The sequence below is a fragment of the Salvelinus fontinalis genome, chromosome 19 (genome assembly GCF_029448725.1).
Source record: "Salvelinus fontinalis isolate EN_2023a chromosome 19, ASM2944872v1, whole genome shotgun sequence".
Classification (NCBI taxonomy): domain Eukaryota; kingdom Metazoa; phylum Chordata; class Actinopteri; order Salmoniformes; family Salmonidae; genus Salvelinus; species Salvelinus fontinalis.
Genome location: NC_074683.1, coordinates 38546745 through 38569409, shown reverse-complemented (window position 1 = coordinate 38569409; position 22665 = coordinate 38546745). Strand labels below are relative to the sequence as shown.

The 22665-nt window shown below is 38.4% G+C and overlaps 1 protein-coding gene across 12 annotated transcripts in view; it reads right to left on the bottom strand.

Annotated features, from left to right (window-relative positions):
- LOC129816698 (dedicator of cytokinesis protein 9-like) overlaps nucleotides 1–22665 on the bottom strand; it is a 196685-nt gene that overhangs the window by 104508 nt on the left and 69512 nt on the right. For 2 of the 12 annotated variants that reach the window (XM_055871482.1, XM_055871487.1), the window contains exon 1: nucleotides 7702–7966. The exons of 9 other annotated variants lie outside the window; for them this stretch is intronic. In XM_055871482.1, coding sequence (XP_055727457.1) covers nucleotides 7702–7809 — 108 coding nt within the window. In that variant the 5' untranslated portion in view covers nucleotides 7810–7966. Of the gene's footprint in view, nucleotides 1–7701; nucleotides 7968–22665 lie in introns of those variants that run through there. One more of the 12 variants, XM_055871489.1, reaches the window with a different exon arrangement.

Below are 22665 nucleotides of genomic sequence, written 5' to 3'. Positions count from 1 at the left end.
AAGGCAGGATTATTATGACATCACTCTCTGACAGCTAACACACAGCTCTGATGGAAGGGAGGATCAGTATGACATCACTCTCTGGCAGCTAACACACAGCTCTGGTGGAAGGCAGGATTATTATGACATCATGTCACTCTCTGACAGCTAACACACAGCTCTGATGGAAGGGAGGATCAGTATGACATCACTCTCTGACAGCTAACACACAGCTCTGATGGAAGGGAGGATCAGTATGACATCACTCTCTGGCAGCTAACACACAGCTCTGTCCCGTCACTAAGGAGCACATTACAACTCACCACCATGGGTAAGAGCTACACTATCTAATGTTTAGAGAACACACATGGTATCTATATGAATGTTTGAACCTCACCGTCCAAACCATCTGGTTTTCTGATTGATATGATTACAGTTAGCTAAAAACATTGAACTGTTATATAATCAACTTTCGGGAATATTTTAAAAACAGAATTGTGACGCATTGTTGTTCATATCAACATAAGGCCTTAAGCAGATAAGAATGTAGATTTCATTCCAGAGGGAATCAACTGTAGCTTTTGCGTCTCACGTAATGTCTTCTGCTTGGACAAGCTGTACCACAGCAGGCAGTGGAGTTACATAAGATTCCTCGATAGTGCTGCCACAGACCACGTCCATCACTGACGATGACAATGTCCATTGAACTATATGAATCCACTGAAACACAAGGGACTTTGCTATATGATAATGTTGGTGGTATTATCATGGTAGTGTAAACGATATGGCACAGTTCAGACATACACTCATCAAGCAGTAATAATACATAGTGGCCATAGAGGCACAGAACACTTGAGACGACTAAATCTATACATTCTCAACAGCTTGAGACGACTAAATCTATACATCCTCAACAGCTTGAGATGACTAAATCTATGCATTCTCAACAGCTTGAGACGACTAAATCTATACATTCTCAACAGCTTGAGACGACTAAATCTATACATTCTCAACAGCTTGAGATGACTAAATCTATGCATTCTCAACAGCTTGTGACGACTAAATCTATACATTTTCAACAGCTTGTGATGACTAAATCTATACATTCTCAACAGCTTGAGACGACTAAATCTATACATTTTCAACAGCTTGTGATGACTAAATCTATACATTCTCAACAGCTTGAGACAACTAAATATACACATTCTCAACAGCTTGAGATGACTAAATCTATACATTCTCAACAGCTTGTGATGACTAAATCTATACATTCTCAACAGCTTGAGACGACTAAATCTACACATTCTCAACAGCTTGAGACGACTAAATCTATACATTCTCAACAGCTCCGGTAGAGAGCCAGGACTTTGGGTTGAGCAGCAGTACAGTTGCTTCGACATCTAGGATGATGATCTCAGAGGGAGAGTCTTGTTAATGGACCAGTTTTAAGATGTATTGCTAGCGGCCATGCTAATAACACAGTCAGCACCTCAGTGTTGACTGGAGAGATCACTGTTTTTGTCGCTTTCACAGTCACAATCCACTGGACAAGTGCAAGACAACGAGGAGGAGGGTGTCTTCCTATCTGCTCCTAGCCTGTGAGGGTTTTATCAGACATTCTTCAGAAGAGTGACGCTGGCTTATGCAAGCATGAATACACACACACACACACACACACGTACTGTGAAGACACGCAAACGTGCCCAAACATACCCGCATTGAGGTCTGACACACGCACACACACTTTCTAACACACTGAGACAAGAACACGAATGACAGCTGACAGAGTCATGCTCTCAGGCCAGGTGTGTGAGGAGACATGAATACAGACTGCTTGGAGATAACAGTCCAGACAGATGAGCTGTGTGTGTGTGTGCACACTCATCCTCTGTCAGCTGAAATCACCACATCGCTATGATCACAGAGCAGAGTCGCTGGTGTGTGTGGGGCCCCACAGCTACACAAGGCCAACCTGCCATAGTCAGCTTACTGTAAACCCTGGCTACATAACATTATAAACATAGGTAACCTGTCCTGATTCCAGGTATTAACCTGTACATGGAATTCGACATTCTTTGAAAGCAAAAGGCGCCTCTAATTCAGTGACTACACATTGAATATGACAGTTATGTTTACTGTTAAGCCCACAGGAGCCAATACTGTAGAAACCTCACTAAACAGGGATTTTCCCAGACAATTCCTGGGCATGACACACCTGGGGGCCAGGTGACTGCTGACAGATTTTACAACAGTAAGCCAATCATCAGCCTACGGAAGGCAACAATACGCTACACACTATTAAAGAAAACACAAAAAGCTCATTCAATTCGATACAGGGACTTGAGGACAAATAGTACACATTTAATTTAGCCAATATCACATGTGCATTATGTGATTGATTCCTGAGCCATATTTTTATTTATTTAACTAGGCAAGTCAGTTAAGAACAAATTCTTATTTATAAGGACGGCCTACCCCAGCTGGGGTAATTGTGCGCCGTCCTATGAGACTCCCAATCACAGCCGGTTGTGATACAACCTGGAATCGAACCAGGGTCTGTAGTGACACCTCCAGCACTGAGATGCAGTGCCTTATACCGCTGCCCCACTCAGGAGCCTACACTCCCCGTCATGACTTCACCCGGATTATTTACATTGACACCCTTTGTTTTTACACTACTGCTACTTGCTGTTAATTACCTGTGCATAGTCACTTTACAAATGACCTCGACTAACCTGTACCCCTGCACATTGACTCGGTACCGGTGACCCCTGTATATAGCCTTGTTATTGTTATGTCATTTTTTTGTGTTACTTTTTACTTTTGTTTATTTAGTAAATATTTTCTTAACTCTATTTCTTGAACTGCATTGTTGGTTAAGGGCTTGTAAGTAAGCATTTCACGTTCAGGTCTACACCTGTTGTATTCGGCGCATGTGACAAATAAAATGTTATTTGATTTGCCTATTGTCAACCTTCCTCTCACTGTCCACATGACCGTTGAGATTCTCCATATGCCGATGTCAGGGACCAGACGAGCATATTCAGACAAACCACAGAGTAAGCCCTGGATAAGAAAATGTCTATTCACTGACCGTAGCCCAGTCATTCTCACTCCCTCAGCCATGACCACAGCCCAGTCATTCTCACTCCCTCAGCCCACCGCCATGACCACAGCCCAGTCCACTGCTGTAGTGATGACCCTGATCCTCATACAGCACAGTACAGTACAGCACAGTACAGCACAGTACACCACAGTACAGCACAGTACAGTACAGCACAGCAGAGCACAGTACAGTACAGTACAGTACAGCACAGCACAGTACAGTACAGTACACCACAGCATAGTACAGTACAGCACAGTACAGCACAGCATAGTACAGTACACCACAGTACAGTACAGTACAGTACACCACAGCATAGTACAGTACACCACAGTGCAGTACAGTACAGTACAGTACACCACAGCATAGTACAGTACAGTACAGTACAGTACAGTACACCACAGCATAGTACAGTACAGCACAGCACAGTACAGTACACCACAGCATAGTACAGTACAGCACAGTACAGTACAGTACAGTACACCACAGTGCAGTACAGTACAGTACAGTACAGCACAGTACAGTACAGCACAGCAGAGCACAGTACAGCACAGCAGAGTACAGTACAGCACAGTACACCACAGTACAGCATAGTACAGTACAGCACAGCATAGTACAGTACAGCACACCACAGTACAGCACAGCAGAGCACAGTACAGTACAGTACAGTACAATACAGCACCCACTGTATTTTCATCTCTGAGATAGTAGGTCAAGTGGTTCTTTGTAGCTCAGCTGGTAGAGCATGGTGCTTGTAACACCAGGTAGTGGGTTCGATTCGCAGAACTTGCATACGTAAAATGGACGCACGCATGACTGTAAGTTGCTTTGGATAAAAGCGTCTGCTAAATGGCATATATTATAATATTACATGAGGGCAACCAGAGACTTATCACAAACGATGGGTAGTGCGGCTCAGTGACAACATGGTTAAATAGTGCATATGATTTGAAACAGAAGGGCAACTATTCCTTATTAACAACAAGTGCCTCTGGGAAATTTTAGCCTTTTGAAAAAAAGGCCGTTCTACTCACCATAGAAACGTCAGTTCTACTCACCATAGAAACGGCCGTTCTACTCAGCATAGAAACGGCCGTTCTACTCACCATAGAAACGGCCATTCTACTCACCATAGAAACGGCCATTCTACTCACCATAGAAACGGCAGTTCTACTCACCATAGAAACGGCCATTCTACTCACCATAGAAACGGCCATTCTACTCACCATAGAAACGGCCATTCTACTCACCATAGAAACGTCCGTTCTACTCACCATAGAAACGTCCGTTCTACTCACCATAGAAACGGCAGTTCTACTCACCATAGAAACGGCCGTTCTACTCACCATAGAAACGGCAGTTCTACTCACCATAGAAACGTCCGTTCTACTCACCATAGAAACGGCAGTTCTACTCACCATAGAAACGGCAGTTCTACTCACCATAGAAACGGCCGTTCTACTCACCATAGAAACGTCAGTTCTACTCACCATAGAAACGGCCGTTCTACTCACCATAGAAACGGCCATTCTACTCACCATAGAAACGTCCGTTCTACTCACCATAGACACGTCAGTTCTACTCACCATAGAAACGGCAGTTCTACTCACCATAGAAACGGCCGTTCTACTCACCATAGAAACGGCAGTTCTACTCACCATAGAAACGGCAGTTCTACTCACCATAGAAACGGCAGTTCTACTCACCATAGAAACGGCCGTTCTACTCACCATAGAAACGGCAGTTCTACTCACCATAGAAACGGCAGTTCTACTCACCATAGAAACGGCAGTTCTACTCAACATAGAAACGTCAGTTCTACTCACCATAGAAACGTCAGTTCTACTCACCATAGAAACGGCCGTTCTACTCACCATAGAAACGGCCGTTCTACTCACCATAGAAACGGCAGTTCTACTCACCATAGAAACGGCAGTTCTACTCACCATAGAAACGGCCGTTCTACTCACCATAGAAACGGCCGTTCTACTCACCATAGAAACGGCCGTTCTACTCACCATAGAAACGTCAGTTCTACTCACCATAGAAACGGCCGTTCTACTCACCATAGAAACGTCAGTTCTACTCACCATAGAAACGGCCGTTCTACTCACCATTGAAATGGCAGTTCTACAGTTCTACTCACCATAGAAATGGCAGTTCTACAGTTCTACTCACCATAGGAAATAGTTAACAAAAATAGCTTCTTCTGGAGTCAAAGTCCAACTCTCTACCACTCTGATGGAGGTTTTTCACCGGGACTCAGCTTCCATCTCTCACTACACTACTGCTTTACACCGGAACAGTCTGCGGTCCCTTTCTATTGGATACGGTTGAATTTCACTTCGATTTAAATACGCTGTTCAGGTAATCCAAGACCAATCAGATGACAAATTCAACCTGCCATGGATTGAACAGTACATCTGTTATTATGATTGACTTTTGAGCTGAATGAACAAGGAGGGGACTTTTATAAGAGGTATACACTACAGTAATTACCTCTAAAGACTGCAATTCAGTATCTTGGTCTATACAGCTAGTTTAACATCAGCAGAGTCCAACGTTCCTCTCCACTGTCGGACACAATGCACTTTTGAAATGTGAGCCTGCACCATTGTGTGGAATAATTAAAATATTGTCCTCCTAGAAGCTGCTAGCAGGACAAGGCCAGCTCAGAGCTCCCAGACTAGTCGTGAAACTGCTAGCAGAACAAGGCCATTCTAGACTAGTCATGAAGCTGCTAGCAGAACAAGGCCATTCTAGACTAGCCATGAAGCTGCTAGCAGGACAAGGCCATTCTAGACTAGCCATGAAGTTGCTAGCAGAACAAGGCCATTCTAGACTAGCCATGAAGCTGCTAGCAGGACAAGGCCATTCTAGACTAGCCATGAAGCTGCTAGCAGGACAAGGCCATTCTAGACTAGCCATGAAGTTGCTAGCAGAACAAGGCCATTCTAGACTAGTCATGAAGCTGCTAGCAGAACAAGGCCATTCTAGACTAGTCATGAAGCTGCTAGCAGAACAAGGCCATTCTAGACTAGTCATGAAGCTGCTAGCAGAACAAGGCCATTCTAGACTAGTCATAAAGCTGCTAGCAGGACAAGGCCATTCTAGACTAGCCATGAAGCTGCTAGCAGGACAAGGCCATTCTAGACTAGCCATGAAGCTGCTAGCAGAACAAGGCCATTCTAGACTAGCCATGAAGCTGCTAGCAGGACAAGGCCATTCTAGACTAGCCATGAAGCTGCTAGCAGAACAAGGCCATTCTAGACTAGCTATGAAGCTGCTAGCAGGACAAGGCCATTCTAGACTAGCCATGAAGCTGCTAGCAGGACACGGCCATTCTAGACTAGCCATGAAGCTGCTAGCAGAACAAGGCCATTCTAGACTAGTCATGAAGCTGCTAGCAGGACAAGGCCATTCTAGACAAGCCATGAAGCTGCTAGCAGGACAAGGCCATTCTAGACTAGCCATGAAGCTGCTAGCAGGACAAGGCCATTCTAGACTAGTCATGAAGCTGCTAGCAGGACAAGGCCATTCTAGACTAATGAAGCTGCTAGCAGAACAAGGCCATTCTAGACAAGCCATGAAGCTGCTAGCAGGACAAGGCCATTCTAGACTAGCCATGAAGCTGCTAGCAGGACAAGGCCATTCTAGACTAGCCATGAAGCTGCTAGCAGGACAAGGCCATTCTAGACTAGCCATGAAGCTGCTAGCAGGACAAGGCCATTCTAGACTAGTCATGAAGCTGCTAGCAGGACAAGGCCATTCTAGACTAGCCATGAAGCTGCTAGCAGGACAAGGCCATTCTAGACTAGTCATGAAGCTGCTAGCAGGACAAGGCCATTCTAGACTAGCCATGAAGCTGCTAGCAGGACAAGGCCATTCTAGACTAGTCATGAAGCTGCTAGCAGGACAAGGCCATTCTAGACTAGCCATGAAGCTGCTAGCGGGACAAGGCCATTCTAGACTAGTCATAAAGCTGCTAGCAGGACAAGGCCATTCTAGACTAGTCATAAAGAAGCTAGCAGGACAAGGCCATTCTAGACAAGCCATGAAGCTGCTAGCAGGACAAGGCCATTCTAGACTAGTCATGAAGCTGCTAGCAGGACAAGGCCATTCTAGACTAGCCATGAAGCTGCTAGCAGGACAAGGCCATTCTAGACAAGCCATGAAGTTGCTAGCAGGACAAGGCCATTCTAGACTAGCCATGAAGCTGCTAGCAGGACAAGGCCAATCTAGACTAGTCATGAAGCTGCTAGCAGAACAAGGCCATTCTAGACTAGTCATGAAGCTGCTAGCAGGACAAGGCCAGTTCAGAGGTTCCAGACTAGTCATGAAGCTGCTAGCAGAACAAGGCCAGTTCAGAGGTTCCAGACACCTGACTTCACAATAGTTATGCTACAACTACACCACAACAAGGACTATTGAGTGCTATTTGACTGTAAACAATATCCTCGAGCACTGCTGAAATGTGATGAAGTCACACACCCACTTTAGCTACCACTTACAGTTTCCAACCCAAAACATGTGGTAAAGAAATTCAGCCAACTACTAAAGTAACTTTTAGTGTCTCAGCTGAAATCATTGCTAGGTTATCCCCTCATTCCGTGACTTACCACCACCTGTGGCACTGCCTCCACCTCGGCTCCAGCCAAACTCTTGTACTGCTGGGGAGAGTCAATCACCAGCTCCTTCTTAGGGGCTTTGTTAGCCCTTCCTTGCATTGTCAACAGCTGTGGTCACAAATGTCCTCACTAGATGCCAAAGAGCAGCAATAGGCAGCCAGCATGTCCAACGGAGGGTAAAGTTAGGGAAGTTCTCCTGAGCCCCTATAGCTCTCTCTCTCTCTCAGACCACTCTGTGTCTGAATTTCTGAGCCTCCCAGTCCTAGACTCACACCCAGGCTACGGAGAGAGACGGCCCCTCCCACACTCAGCTGCGCTGCCTTCCTGCCTTCCTGGGGGAGTTACAGCCTTCACACACACACACACACACACACACACACACACACACACACACACACACACACACACACACACACCCCTCCTCCTCCTCCTCCTGCAGTCATCTGACCCCTCAGCTTCCACCTGGACTTTAATGACACGGGCTGACAATGCCAGACAAAGATGCCACCTTCCATTCCACTCTTCTTCTAGTTCAAGGGACTGTCCAGTCCATGGATCCAGGCCTTATGTAACAACAGCTGTAAATAGAGCTGCTTCCCATTTCAGCATGGAGAATAACATAGAGAAGTAAGACTATAATAGATAGGGAGACTAGAATAGTGTACTTCCATTGACATACATTATGTCATTTATTCAAGGAATTTGACAAACATCTAGAGAATTCATATCTGTGAGGGAACACACTTACACATCAGCAGAACCGATGAGTAGTGGTTTTTCCCGTGTCAACATCAGTTATCAACTAGAATAAACTCCTCAGATTGAGTTTGTAGTGTAGCCTCAGAAAACATATTTCACACATCCTGACCCACATAATCTGCCATTTTAACACCAAATCCTGACCCACATAATCTGCCATTTTAACACCAAATCCTGACCCACATAATCTGCCATTTTAACAGCAAATCCTGACCCACATAATCTGCCATCTAAATACCAAACCCTGACCCACATAATCTGCTATTTGAACAGCAAATCCTGACCCACATAATCTGCCATCTAAACACCAAACCCTGACCCACATAATCTGCTATTTTAACAGCAAATCCTGACCCACATAATCTGCTATTTTAACAGCAAATCCTGACCCACATAATCTGCCATCTAAACACCAAACTCTTTTCTCCTTTTTCCACTCAATTTGAAACTGATTGAAACTCAGTTTCTAACTGATTGAAACTCATTTGGAAACTGACTGGAACTCAGTTAGAAACTGACTGAAACTCAGTTAGAAACTGATCCAAACTCAGTTTGGACGCACCCCTTATGAAAATCTCCAGATGTACAGTATGATTGCATCTATGGAGTCAACAAGGTGAAGAATTAAATGTGTATCTGTCCACTGTATGTAGCTCTGAGCTGTAGATCTTTATGTGTTCTTTCTGCTTCCTGGTGGTCACGGGGTCTCACCAGGGCCTCAGAGAGAGAGAGATTAGGCTTGTCTCCTGTCTGTAAAAGCCCCTGGTTGTTGATCATCCATCTACCAGAGGGGCCTTTCAAGTGCTAACCCACCTCCAAGTAGGTTCGACCCTCCAGATTCCTCAATTGGCCACAGCAGGGAGGATGTTACCTTTTCACACTTGTGTTAGAGCTCAACGCGAGGGGGCAGGACCTTGGTGAGGACTACAGCTGTCCCCCTACCACTGCCCCCCTGTCCCCACACTTAACCCCCGTCCCCCTGCCCCCACTGGCCTCTGTACACATAACCCCTGTCCCCAAAACATAACCCCCGTCCCCCACTAGACCACTCACATGCTGGAGCCCCAGGCCCTGAAATCCACAACCTTCCTCCAGCTTCACCACCCCCCCGCCCCCCCCAGGTTGGCGGCACGGAGACTCAGAGAGAAGGGGACTGGAGAACATCACAGTGGAATGAGTTACACGTCTGTGTCTTCCTGAGGGAAAACAGTGGCAGCTCTCTCTAGGTTTCACAGAGCAGCGATGAGTCATTTGAGTTCCTGTCTCTGATAAACAATGTCTGCAATGTCCCTTTGGTGCAAGACTGTCATCACTCGTACGACTAACAACCGATGAATGACAAGTCTTTATAGGCCAACATTAAGGCTGTACATTGTTCATTATGTTATACAGTATGTATAAGATCTCCCCATTTGCTGATGTAATGCAAGGTCCATCCACCACATATTAGTGACAAAAGTCTTGTTTGGATGTTGACTCTCGTAGCAAACAACTAACTCGCGACCAAGTACAGTAATCGAGCTACTCCTGCACGCCACAACTCCATGAGGAATTTCACCAGACATGCTTTGAAACATCCACTTGTTTACTATGTCACGGTCTCAGAGGAATCCAAATTAATTACTGTGCTGTTTATATCGATTGTGACATTTACAAATTAGCATGATGTCAACAATTCTTTAACAGCAATGACACAGTCATTGAGACTAGCACAGCACCCAGGACACAGTCATTGAGACTAGCACAGCACCCAGGACACAGTCATTGAGACTAGCACAGCACCCAGGACACAGTCATTGAGACTAGCACAGCACCCAGGACACAGTGAATCCATGTTCTATTAGTCCAGCTGAAACAACTAGATATCTGTTCTAATCCCTAACTGGGTAGTTATTTTATATATATATATATATATATATATATATATACAGTACCAGTCAAAAGTTTGGACACACCTTCTCATTCAAGGGTTTTGCTTTATTTTGCTTTATCCACATCTACACCACTGCTATGTCAGGTCAGTCCACATCTACACCACTGCTATGTCAGGTCAGTCCACATCTACACCACTGCTATGTCAGGTCAGTCCACATCTACACCACTGCTATGTCAGGTGAGTCCACATCTACACCACTGCTATGTCAGCAGGGTTTTTTCTGGATCAAAAGGGGGCTAAAGTGGGTGTGGCAAAGGGTGTGGCAGGGGGCGTGGCAATGGACACAGTCAGCATGGCAGAATTCTGTAGAATATTTTAGAGGCCCAATCTTGATGGTTTTATTTTTATTTTATATTTGTAATTTAAAGCAAATTTCCTGCAATTCTCAGAATTTCTCCATGGAGCTGAGATAACGTTTTGCAGTTTTAACGTTCATTTTCTACACATTTTGCCATAGAGCTGAGAGAACATTTTGGAGTTTTAAATCTAATTTCCAACGATTCTACATATTCTGACAAGTAATTGAGAGAAAATGTTGCAGTTTTAAAGATATTTTCCTGCAATTCTATGCATTTTGCCATGGCTAATGCTATGTTATTTTGCTCAAACTTAGTAACTATATCAATATTGTTCAATTAATTGTTTTTAGAATTTTCATTTTTTTGTACTATTTAGCTTTTATTATGGTGATTGTTAGTTCTCAAAGATTATATTATAAAAGAAATATATAGGTACATTTTTCTTTCTACAGCATGCCCATGATACATGTAGTCTTTTGCCAAGGTTGAATGTTGTGGAAAATAATATAATGTAATGTAACTCTATCAAAAAATGTGTTGCCCATCAAATTCCAAACAGCAGGGCAATGATGTGTACAATGTAGCTGTCAGGGTCAAACAAAGCCCCTGTTGCCAGGGAAGGTGTTGATGCAGGAGCTTAGCTAGATAATGTTCTCCTGTCCCAGTCAGAGTGTCAGAGTGTGAGAGAGAGACGGCCACGGAAAACGCCTCAATGTTATCAGCATGCCTGGAAACACTCCCTCCTAGGCAACTTCACAATGGCCTGAGACGACACACATACTGTTGGTAGGAAGCAATCCTGACAACAAAAACAAAACAATTCCCGCTTTAGCTAGACAGCTAGGGAGCTAAGTCTGGTTTAGCTAGACAGCTAGGGAGCTAAGTCTGGTTTAGCTAGACAGCTAGGGAGCTAAGTCTGGTTTAGCTAGACAGCTAGGGAGCTAAGTCTGGTTTAGCTAGACAGCTAGGGAGCTATGTCTGGTTTAGCTAGACAGCTAGGGAACTAAGTCTGGTTTAGCTAGACAGCTAGGGAGCTAAGTCTGGTTTAGCTAGACAGCTAGGGAGCTAAGTCTGTTGTTGTTTAGCTGTGCTTAGGGCCAGAATGTAAAGGGACGGGGGATTTTTATTTACTTTATATACTAGGCAAGTCAGTTAAGAACAAATTGTTATTTACAATGACGGCCTACCAAAAGGCAAAAGACCTCCTGCGGGGGCTGGGATTCCCCCAAAAAATATAGGACAAAACACCCATCACGACAAGAGAGACACCACAAAAACTACATAAAGAGAGACCTAAGACAACAGCATAGTATGGCAGCAACACATGACAACACAGCATGGTAGCAACACAACACGACAACAATATGGTAGCAGCACAGCATGGCAGCTGCACAACATAGTAGTAGCACAAAACATGGTACAAACATTATTGGGCACAGACAACAGCACAAAGGGCAAGAAGGTAGAGTGAACAATAAATCACGCGAAGCAGCCACAAGTGTCAGTAAGAGTGTCCATGATTGAGTCTTTGAATGAAGAGATAAAACTGTCCAGTTTGAGTGTTTGTTGCAGCTCGTTCCAGTCACTAGCTGCAGCGAACTGAAAAGAGGAGGGGGAGGGATCTGATTGTTTGTTTTTTCTCTGATAACGGCACATGAAACAAAATCCAATAAAGTTAAATAATCACTATATCTTTTTTTGGCCAATATAATACCGATATTTGATTCCAAGTATCAATTTGTTTCTACTATAGGTCACAAACAATCAGCCAACAGCAAACCACCCTCAAATCAAATCAAATGTTATATGTCACATACACATGGTTAGCAGATGTTAATGCGAGTGTAGCGAAATGCTTGTGCTTCTAGTTTCGACAATGCAGTAATAACCAACTAGTAAGCTAACCTAACAATCCCACAACTACTACGTTATACACACAAGTGTAAAGGGATAAAGAATATGTACATAAAGATATATGAATGAGTGATGGTACAGAACGGCATAGGCAAGATGCAGTAGATGGTATCGAGTACAGTATATACATATGAGATGAGTAATGTAGGGTATGTAAACATAAAAGCGCATTGTTTAAAGTGGCTAGTGATACATGTATTGCATAAAGATGGCAATATGCAGTAGATGATATAGAGTACAGTATATACATATAGATTATATTAAATGGCATTGTTTAAAGTGGCTAGTGATACATTTTTGATCAATTTCCATCAATTCCCATTATTAAAGTGAGCTGGAGTTGAGTCAGTATGTTGGCAGCAGCCACTCGATGTTAGTGGTGGCTGTTTAACAGTCTGATGGCCTTGAGATAGAAGCTGTTTTTCAGTCTCTTGGTCCCTGCTTTGATGCACCTGTACTGACCTCGCCTTCTGGATAACGGGGGTGAACAGGCAGTGGCTCGAGTGGTTGTCCTTGATGATCTTTATGGCCTTCCTGTGACATCGGGTGGTGTAGGTGTCCTGGAGGGCAGGTAGTTTGCCCCCGGTGATGCGTTGTGCAGACCTCACTACCCTCTGGAGAGCCTTACGGTTGTGGGCGGAGCAGTTGCCGTACCAGGCGGTGATACAGCCCGACAGGATGCTCTCGATTGTGTATCTGTAGAAGTTTGTGAGTGCTTTTGGTGACAAGCCGAATTTCTTCAGCCTCCTGAGGTTGAAGAGGCGCTGCTGCGCATTCTTCACAACGCTGTCTGAGTGGGTGGACCAATTCAGTTTGTCCGTGATGTGTACGCCGAGGAACTTAAAACTTACTACCCTCTCCACTACTGTCCCGTCGATGTGGATAGGGGGTGCTCTCTCTGCTGTTTCCTGAAGTCCACAATCATCTCCTTTGATTTGTTGATGTTGAGTGTAAGGTTATTTTCCTGACACCACACTCCGAGGGCCCCCCACTCACTGTGGGCTTGGTTGGTCCTGGTTGGTCCCTGGATGGGAGACCAGATGCTACTGGAAGTGGTGTTGCAGGGCCAGTAGGAGGCACCTTTTCCTCTGTTCTAAAAAAAAATATCCCAATGCCCCAGGGCAGGGATTGGGGACATTGCCCTGTGTAGGGTGCCGTCTTTTGGATGGGACGTTAAACGGGTGTGCTGACTCTCTGTGGTCACTAAAAGATCCCATGGCAGTTATCGTAAGAGTCGGGGTGTTAACCCCGGTGTCCTGCCTAAATTCCCAATTTTATTTTTCATCCGATAGTTTGATCTCCATCTTCTTTTTAAATATTGAGCCAACAAGTTCAGCACTTTTATTTCAATGACTGATCAAAACTAGTTTTATCATGGCTCTCTCGTCTCTCTGCAGCAGACAAAGTGAGCAATATGTTTGGAACATCAACTCGCAATTAAATCACAGTATCAAATTGCAATACATATATAGCAGCATCATGAGAATCGCAATACATATCGTAACAGTGTAGTGGACAGTGATATTTATCATCATTGATATTATAAATACCTGTGACTCGTAACAAGACTAAGCAATTAGCCCCTTAAAGGAATTGCATTTATCTGACTCCATAAGATAAATAGCAACATACAAGGACACTATAGTTGATTTACAATAATAGAACACTATAGTTACAGTAATAGAACACTATAGTTACAGTAATATAACACTATAGTTGAGTTACAGTAATAGAACACTGTAGTTGAGTTACAGTAATAGAACACTGTAGTTACAGTAATAGAACACTATAGTTACAGTAATAGAACACTATGGTTGAGTTACAGTAATAGAACACTATAGTTACAGTAATAGAACACTATGGTTGAGTTACAGTAATAGAAAACTATAGTTACAGTAATAGAACACTATAGTTACAGTAATATAACACTATAGTTGAGTTACAGTAATAGAACACTATAGTTACAGTAATAGAACACTATAGTTACAGTAATAGAACACTATAGTTACAGTAATAGAACACTATAGTTACAGTAATAGAACACTATAGTTGAGTTACAGTAATATAACTCTATAGTTGATTTACAGTAATAGAAAACTATAGTTACAGTAATAGAACACTATAGTTACAGTAATAGAACAATATAGTTACAGTAATAGAACACTATAGTTACAGTAATACAACACTATGGTTGAGTTACAGTAATAGAACACTATAGTTGAGATACCGTAATAGAACACTATAGTTACAGTAATAGAACACTATAGTTACAGTAATAGAACAATATAGTTACAGTAATAGAACACTATAGTTACAGTAATATAACTCTATAGTTGAGTTACAGTAATAGAACACTATAGTTACAGTAATATAACACTATAGTTACAGTAATATAACACTATAGTTACAGTAATATAACACAATAGTTACAGTAATAGAACACTATAGTTACAGTAATAGAACACTATAGTTACAGTAATATAACACTATAGTTACAGTAATAAACCACTATAGTTACAGTAATAGAACACTATAGTTGAGTTACAGTAATAGAACACTATAGTTACAGTAATAGAACACTATGGTTGAGTTACAGTAATAGAACACTATAGTTACAGTAATAGAACACTATAGTTACAGTAATATAACACTATAGTTACAGTAATATAACACAATAGTTACAGTAATAGACCACTATAGTTACAGTAATAGAACACTATAGTTGAGTTACAGTAATAGAACAGTATAGTTACAGTAATAGAACACTATAGTTGAGTTACAGTAATAGAACACTATAGTTACAGTAATATAACACTGTGGTTGAGTTACAGTAATAGAACAGCAATAGTTACAGTAATATAACACTATAGTTACAGTAATAGAACACTATAGTTACAGTAATAGAAAACTATAGTTACAGTAATAGAACACTATAGTTGAGTTACAGTAATATAACACTATAGTTACAGTAATAGAACAATATAGTTACAGTAATAGAACACTGTAGTTGAGTTACATTAATAGAACACTGTAGTTGAGTTACAGTAATAGAACACTATAGTTGAGTTACAGTAATAGAACACAATAGTTACAGTAATAGAACACTATAGTTACAGTAATAGAACACTATAGTTGAGTTACAGTAATATAACACTATAGTTGAGTTAGAGTAATAGAACACAATAGTTACAGTAATATAACACAATAGTTACAGTAATATAACACTATAGTTACAGTAATATAACACAATAGTTACAGTAATAGACCACTATAGTTACAGTAATAGAACACTATAGTTGAGTTACAGTAATAGAACAGTATAGTTACAGTAATAGAACACTATAGTTGAGTTACAGTAATAGAACACTATAGTTACAGTAATTTAACACTATAGTTACAGTAATTTAACACAATAGTTACAGTAATATAACACTATAGTTACAGTAATTTAACACAATAGTTACAGTAATAGACCACTATAGTTACAGTAATAGAACACTATAGTTGAGTTACAGTAATATAACACTATAGTTACAGTAATAGAACACTATAGTTACAGTAATAGAACACTATAGTTACAGTAATAGAACACTATAGTTACAGTAATATAACACTGTGGTTGAGTTACAGTAATAGAACACAATAGTTACAGTAATATAACACAATAGTTACAGTAATAGAACACAATAGTTACAGTAATAGAACACTATAGTTGCGTTACAGTAATAGACCACTATAGTTACAGTAATAGAACACTATAGTTGAGTTACAGTAATAGAACAGTATAGTTACAGTAATAGAACACTATAGTTGAGTTACAGTAATAGAACACTATAGTTACAGTAATATAACACTATAGTTACAGTAATTTAACACAATAGTTACAGTAATATAACACTATAGTTACAGTAATTTAACACAATAGTTACAGTAATAGACCACTATAGTTACAGTAATAGAACACTATAGTTGAGTTACAGTAATATAACACTATAGTTACAGTAATAGAACACTATAGTTACAGTAATAGAACACTATAGTTACAGTAATATAACACTGTGGTTGAGTTACAGTAATAGAACACAATAGTTACAGTAATATAACACAATAGTTACAGTAATAGAACACAATAGTTACAGTAATAGAACACTATAGTTGCGTTACAGTAATAGAACACTATAGTTACAGTAATATAACACTATAGTTACAGTAATAGAACACTGTAGTTGAGTTACAGTAATAGAACACTATAGTTACAGTAATAGAACACTATGGTTGAGTTACAGTAATATAACACTATAGTTACCGTAATAGAACACTATAGTTACAGTAATAGAACACTGTAGTTGAGTTACAGTAATAGAACACTGTAGTTGAGTTACAGTAATAGAACACTGTAGTTGAGTTACAGTAATAGAACACTATAGTTGAGTTACAGTAATAGAACACTATAGTTGAGTTACAGTAATAGAACACAATAGTTACAGTAATATAACACTATAGTTACAGTAGTAGAACACTATAGTTGCGTTACAGTAATAGAACACTATAGTCGAGTTACAGTAATATGACACTATAGTTGAGTTACGGTAATATAACACTATAGATGGGTTACAGTAATAGAACACTATAGTTGAGATACAGTAATAGACCACTATAGTTGAGTTACAGTAATAGAACACTATAGTTACAGTAATAGAACGCTATGGTTGAGTTACAGTAATAGATCACTATAGTTAAAGTAATATAACACTCTGGTTGAGTTGCAGTAATATAACACTATAGTTACAGTAATAGAACACTATAGTTGAGTTACAGTAATATAACACTATAGTTGAGTTACAGTAAATAACACAATAGTTACAGTAATAGAACACAATAATTACAGTAATAGAACACAATAATTACAGTAATAGAACACTATAGTTACAGTAATAGAACACTATAGTTACAGTAATAGAACACTATAGTTACAGTAATAGAACACTATAGTTGAGTTACAGTAATATGACACTATAGTTGAGTTACGGTAATATAACACTATAGTTGGGTTACAGTAATAGAACACTATAGTTGAGTTACAGTAATATAACACTGTAGTTGAGTTACAGTAATATAACACTATAGTTGAGTTACGGTAATATAACACTATATAATACTATAACACTATATATAACACTACAGTAATAGAACACAATAGTTACAGTAATAGACCACTATAGTAACAGTAATACAACACTATAGTTACAGTAATAGAACACTATAGTTACAGTAATAGAACACTGTGGTTGAGTTACAGTAATAGAACACTATGGTTGAGTTACAGTAATATAACACTATAGTTACAGTAATAGAACACAATAGTTACAGTAATAGAACACTATAGTTACAGTAATAGAACACTATAGTTGAGTTACAGTAACATAACACTATAGTTGAGTTACAGTAACATAACACTATAGTTGAGTTACAGTAATATAACACTATAGTTGAGTTACGGTAATATAACACTATAGTTGGGTTACAGTAATAGAACACTATAGTTGAGTTACAGTAATAGAACACTATAGTTGCAGTAATATAACACTATAGTTACAGTAATAGAACACTGTAGTTGAGTTACAGTAATAGAACACTATAGTTACAGTAATAGAACACTATGGTTGAGTTACAGTAATATAACACTATAGTTACCGTAATATAACACTATAGTTACAGTAATAGAACACTATAGTTGAGTTACAGTAATAGAACACAATAGTTACAGTAATAGAACACTATAGTTGAGTTACAGTAATATAACACTATAGTTACAGTAATAGAACACTATAGTTACAGTAATAGAACACTGTAGTTACAGTAATAGAACACTGTAGTTACAGTAATAGAACACTGTAGTTGAGTTACAGTAATAGAACACTATAGTTGAGTTACAGTAATAGAACACAATAGTTACAGTAATAGAACACTATAGTTACAGTAATAGAACACTATAGTTGCGTTACAGTAATAGAACACTATAGTTGCAGTAATATAACACTATAGTTACAGTAATAGAACACTGTAGTTGAGTTACAGTAATAGAACACTATAGTTACAGTAATAGAACACTATGGTTGAGTTACAGTAATATAACACTATAGTTACCGTAATATAACACTATAGTTACAGTAATAGAACACTATAGTTGAGTTACAGTAATAGAACACAATAGTTACAGTAATAGAACACTATAGTTGAGTTACAGTAATATAACACTATAGTTACAGTAATAGAACACTATAGTTACAGTAATAGAACACTGTAGTTGAGTTACAGTAATAGAACACTATAGTTGAGTTACAGTAATAGAACACAATAGTTACAGTAATAGAACACTATAGTTACAGTAATAGAACACTATAGTTGAGTTACAGTAATATAACACTATAGTTGAGTTACAGTAATAGAACACAATAGTTACAGTAATATAACACTATAGTTACAGTAGTAGAACACTATAGTTGCGTTACAGTAATAGAACACTATAGTCGAGTTACAGTAATATGACACTATAGTTGAGTTACGGTAATATAACACTATAGATGGGTTACAGTAATAGACCACTATAGTTGAGTTACAGTAATAGAACACTATAGTTACAGTAATAGAACGCTATGGTTGAGTTACAGTAATAGATCACTATAGTTAAAGTAATATAACACTCTGGTTGAGTTGCAGTAATATAACACTATAGTTACAGTAATAGAACACTATAGTTGAGTTACAGTAATATAACACTATAGTTGAGTTACAGTAAATAACACAATAGTTACAGTAATAGAACACAATAATTACAGTAATAGAACACAATAGTTACAGTAATAGAACACTATAGTTACAGTAATAGAACACTATAGTTACAGTAATAGAACACTATAGTTACAGTAATAGAACACTATAGTTGAGTTACAGTAACATAACACTATAGTTGAGTTACAGTAATATGACACTATAGTTGAGTTACGGTAATATAACACTATAGTTGAGTTACAGTAATATAACACTATAGTTGAGTTACAGTAATATAACACTATAGTTGAGTTACAGTAATATAACACTATAGTTGAGTTACGGTAATATAACACTATAGTTGGGTTACAGTAATAGAACACTATAGTTGAGTTACAGTAACAGAACACTATAGTTACAGTAATAGAACACTATAGTTGAGTTACAGTAATATAACACTATAGTTACAGTAATAGAACACTATAGTTACAGTAATATAACACTATAGTTGAGTTACAGTAATAGAACACTATAGTTACAGTAATAGAACACAATAGTTACAGTAATAGAACACTATAGTTACAGTAATAGAACACTATAGTTGAGTTACAGTAATATAACTCTATAGTTGATTTACAGTAATAGAAAACTATAGTTACAGTAATAGAACACTATAGTTACAGTAATAGAACACTATAGTTACAGTAATAGAACACTGTAGTTGAGTTACAGTAATAGAACACTGTAGTTGAGTTACAGTAATAGAACACTATAGTTACAGTAATAGAACACTATAGTTACAGTAATAGAACACTGTAGTTGAGTTACAGTAATAGAACACTGTAGTTGAGTTACAGTAATAGAACACTATAGTTGAGTTACAGTAATAGAACACTATAGTTACAGTAATAGAACACTATAGTTGAGTTAGAGTAATAGAACACAATAGTTACAGTAATATAACACAATAGTTACAGTAATATAACACTATAGTTACAGTAATATAACACAATAGTTACAGTAATAGACCACTATAGTTACAGTAATAGAACACTATAGTTGAGTTACAGTAATAGAACAGTATAGTTACAGTAATAGAACACTATAGTTGAGTTACAGTAATAGAACACTATATTTACAGTAATATAACACTATAGTTACAGTAATTTAACACAATAGTTACAGTAATAGACCACTATAGTTACAGTAATAGAACACTATAGTTGAGTTACAGTAATATAACACTATAGTTACAGTAATAGAACACTATAGTTAGAGTAATAGAACACTATAGTTACAGTAATATAACACTGTGGTTGAGTTACAGTAATAGAACACAATAGTTACAGTAAAATAACACAATAGTTACAGTAATAGAACACAATAGTTACAGTAATAGAACACTATAGTTACAGTAATATAACACTATAGTTACAGTAATTTAACACAATAGTTACAGTAATAGACCACTATAGTTACAGTAATAGACCACTATAGTTACAGTAATAGAACACTATAGTTGAGTTACAGTAATATAACACTATAGTTACAGTAATAGAACACTATAGTTACAGTAATAGAACACTATAGTTACAGTAATAGAACACTATAGTTGAGTTACAGTAACATAACACTATAGTTGAGTTACAGAAATATGACACTATAGTTGAGTTACGGTAATATAACACTATAGTTGGGTTACAGTAATAGAACACTATAGTTGAGTTACAGTAATATAACACTATAGTTGAGTTACAGTAATATAACACTATAGTTGAGTTACGGTAATATAACACTATAGTTGAGTTACAGTAACAGAACACTATAGTTACAGTAATAGAACACTATAGTTGAGTTACAGTAATATAACACTATAGTTACAGTAATAGAACACTATGGTTGAGTTACAGTAATAGAACACAATAGTTACAGTAATAGAACAATATAGTTGAGTTACAGTAACATAACACTATAGTTGAGTTACAGTAATATAACACTATATTTGAGTTACAGTAACAGAACACTATAGTTACAGTAATAGAACACTATAGTTACAGTAATATAACAATTTGGTTGAGTTACAGTAATAGACCACTATAGTTGAGTTACAGTAACAGAACACTATAGTTACAGTAATAGAACACTATGGTTACAGTAATAGAACACAATAGTTACAGTAATAGACCACTATAGTAACAGTAATACAACACTAGAGTTACAGTAATAGAACACTGTGGTTGAGTTACAGTAATATAACACTATGGTTGAGTTACAGTAATATAACACTATAGTTACAGTAATAGAACACTATAGTTGAGTTACAGTAACAGAACACTATAGTTACAGTAATAGAACACTATAGTTAGAGTAATAGAACACTATAGTTACAGTAATATAACACTATAGTTACAGTAATATAACACTATAGTTGAGTTACAGTAATAGAACACTATAGTTACAGTAATAGAACACTATAGTTACAGTAATAGAACACTATAGTTGAGTTACAGTAACAGAACACTATAGTTACAGTAATAGAACACTATAGTTAGAGTAATAGAACACTATAGTTACAGTAATAGAACACTATAGTTACAGTAATAGAACACTATAGTTACAGTAATAGAACACTATAGTTGAGTTACAGTAACAGAACACTATAGTTACAGTAATAGAACACTATAGTTACAGTAATATAACACTATGGTTGAGTTAAAGTAATAGACCACTATAGTTGAGTTACAGTAATATAACACTATAGTTGAGTTACAGTAATATAACACTATAGTCACAGTAATAGAACACTATAGTTGAGTTACAGAACACAATAGTTACAGTAATAGAACACTATAGATACAGTAATAGAACACTATAGTTGAGTTACAGTAATAGAACACTATAGATACAGTAATAGAACACTATAGTTGAGTTACTGTAATATAACACTATAGTTACAGTAACAGAACACTATAGTTACAGTAATAGAACACTATAGTTACAGTAATAGAACACTATAGTTACAGTAATAGAACACTATAGTTGAGTTAGAGTAACAGGTAATGAAGAAATGTCTGAGTATTTTAATTACTTTGTAAAATGAATGAGATGAGAGATGAGGTAAAGAGAGTAGAGAGACTGTAGGCTTATAAGGAAATTAGGCCTGGATAATATCATATTATAGTCTTAGCAGAGGTGAAAGAAGATTTCATTTCTTCCCAGTATAGGACCTCCTATGTGTGCACAGGCTGGTTATGTGGCTAATCATATAATTACATG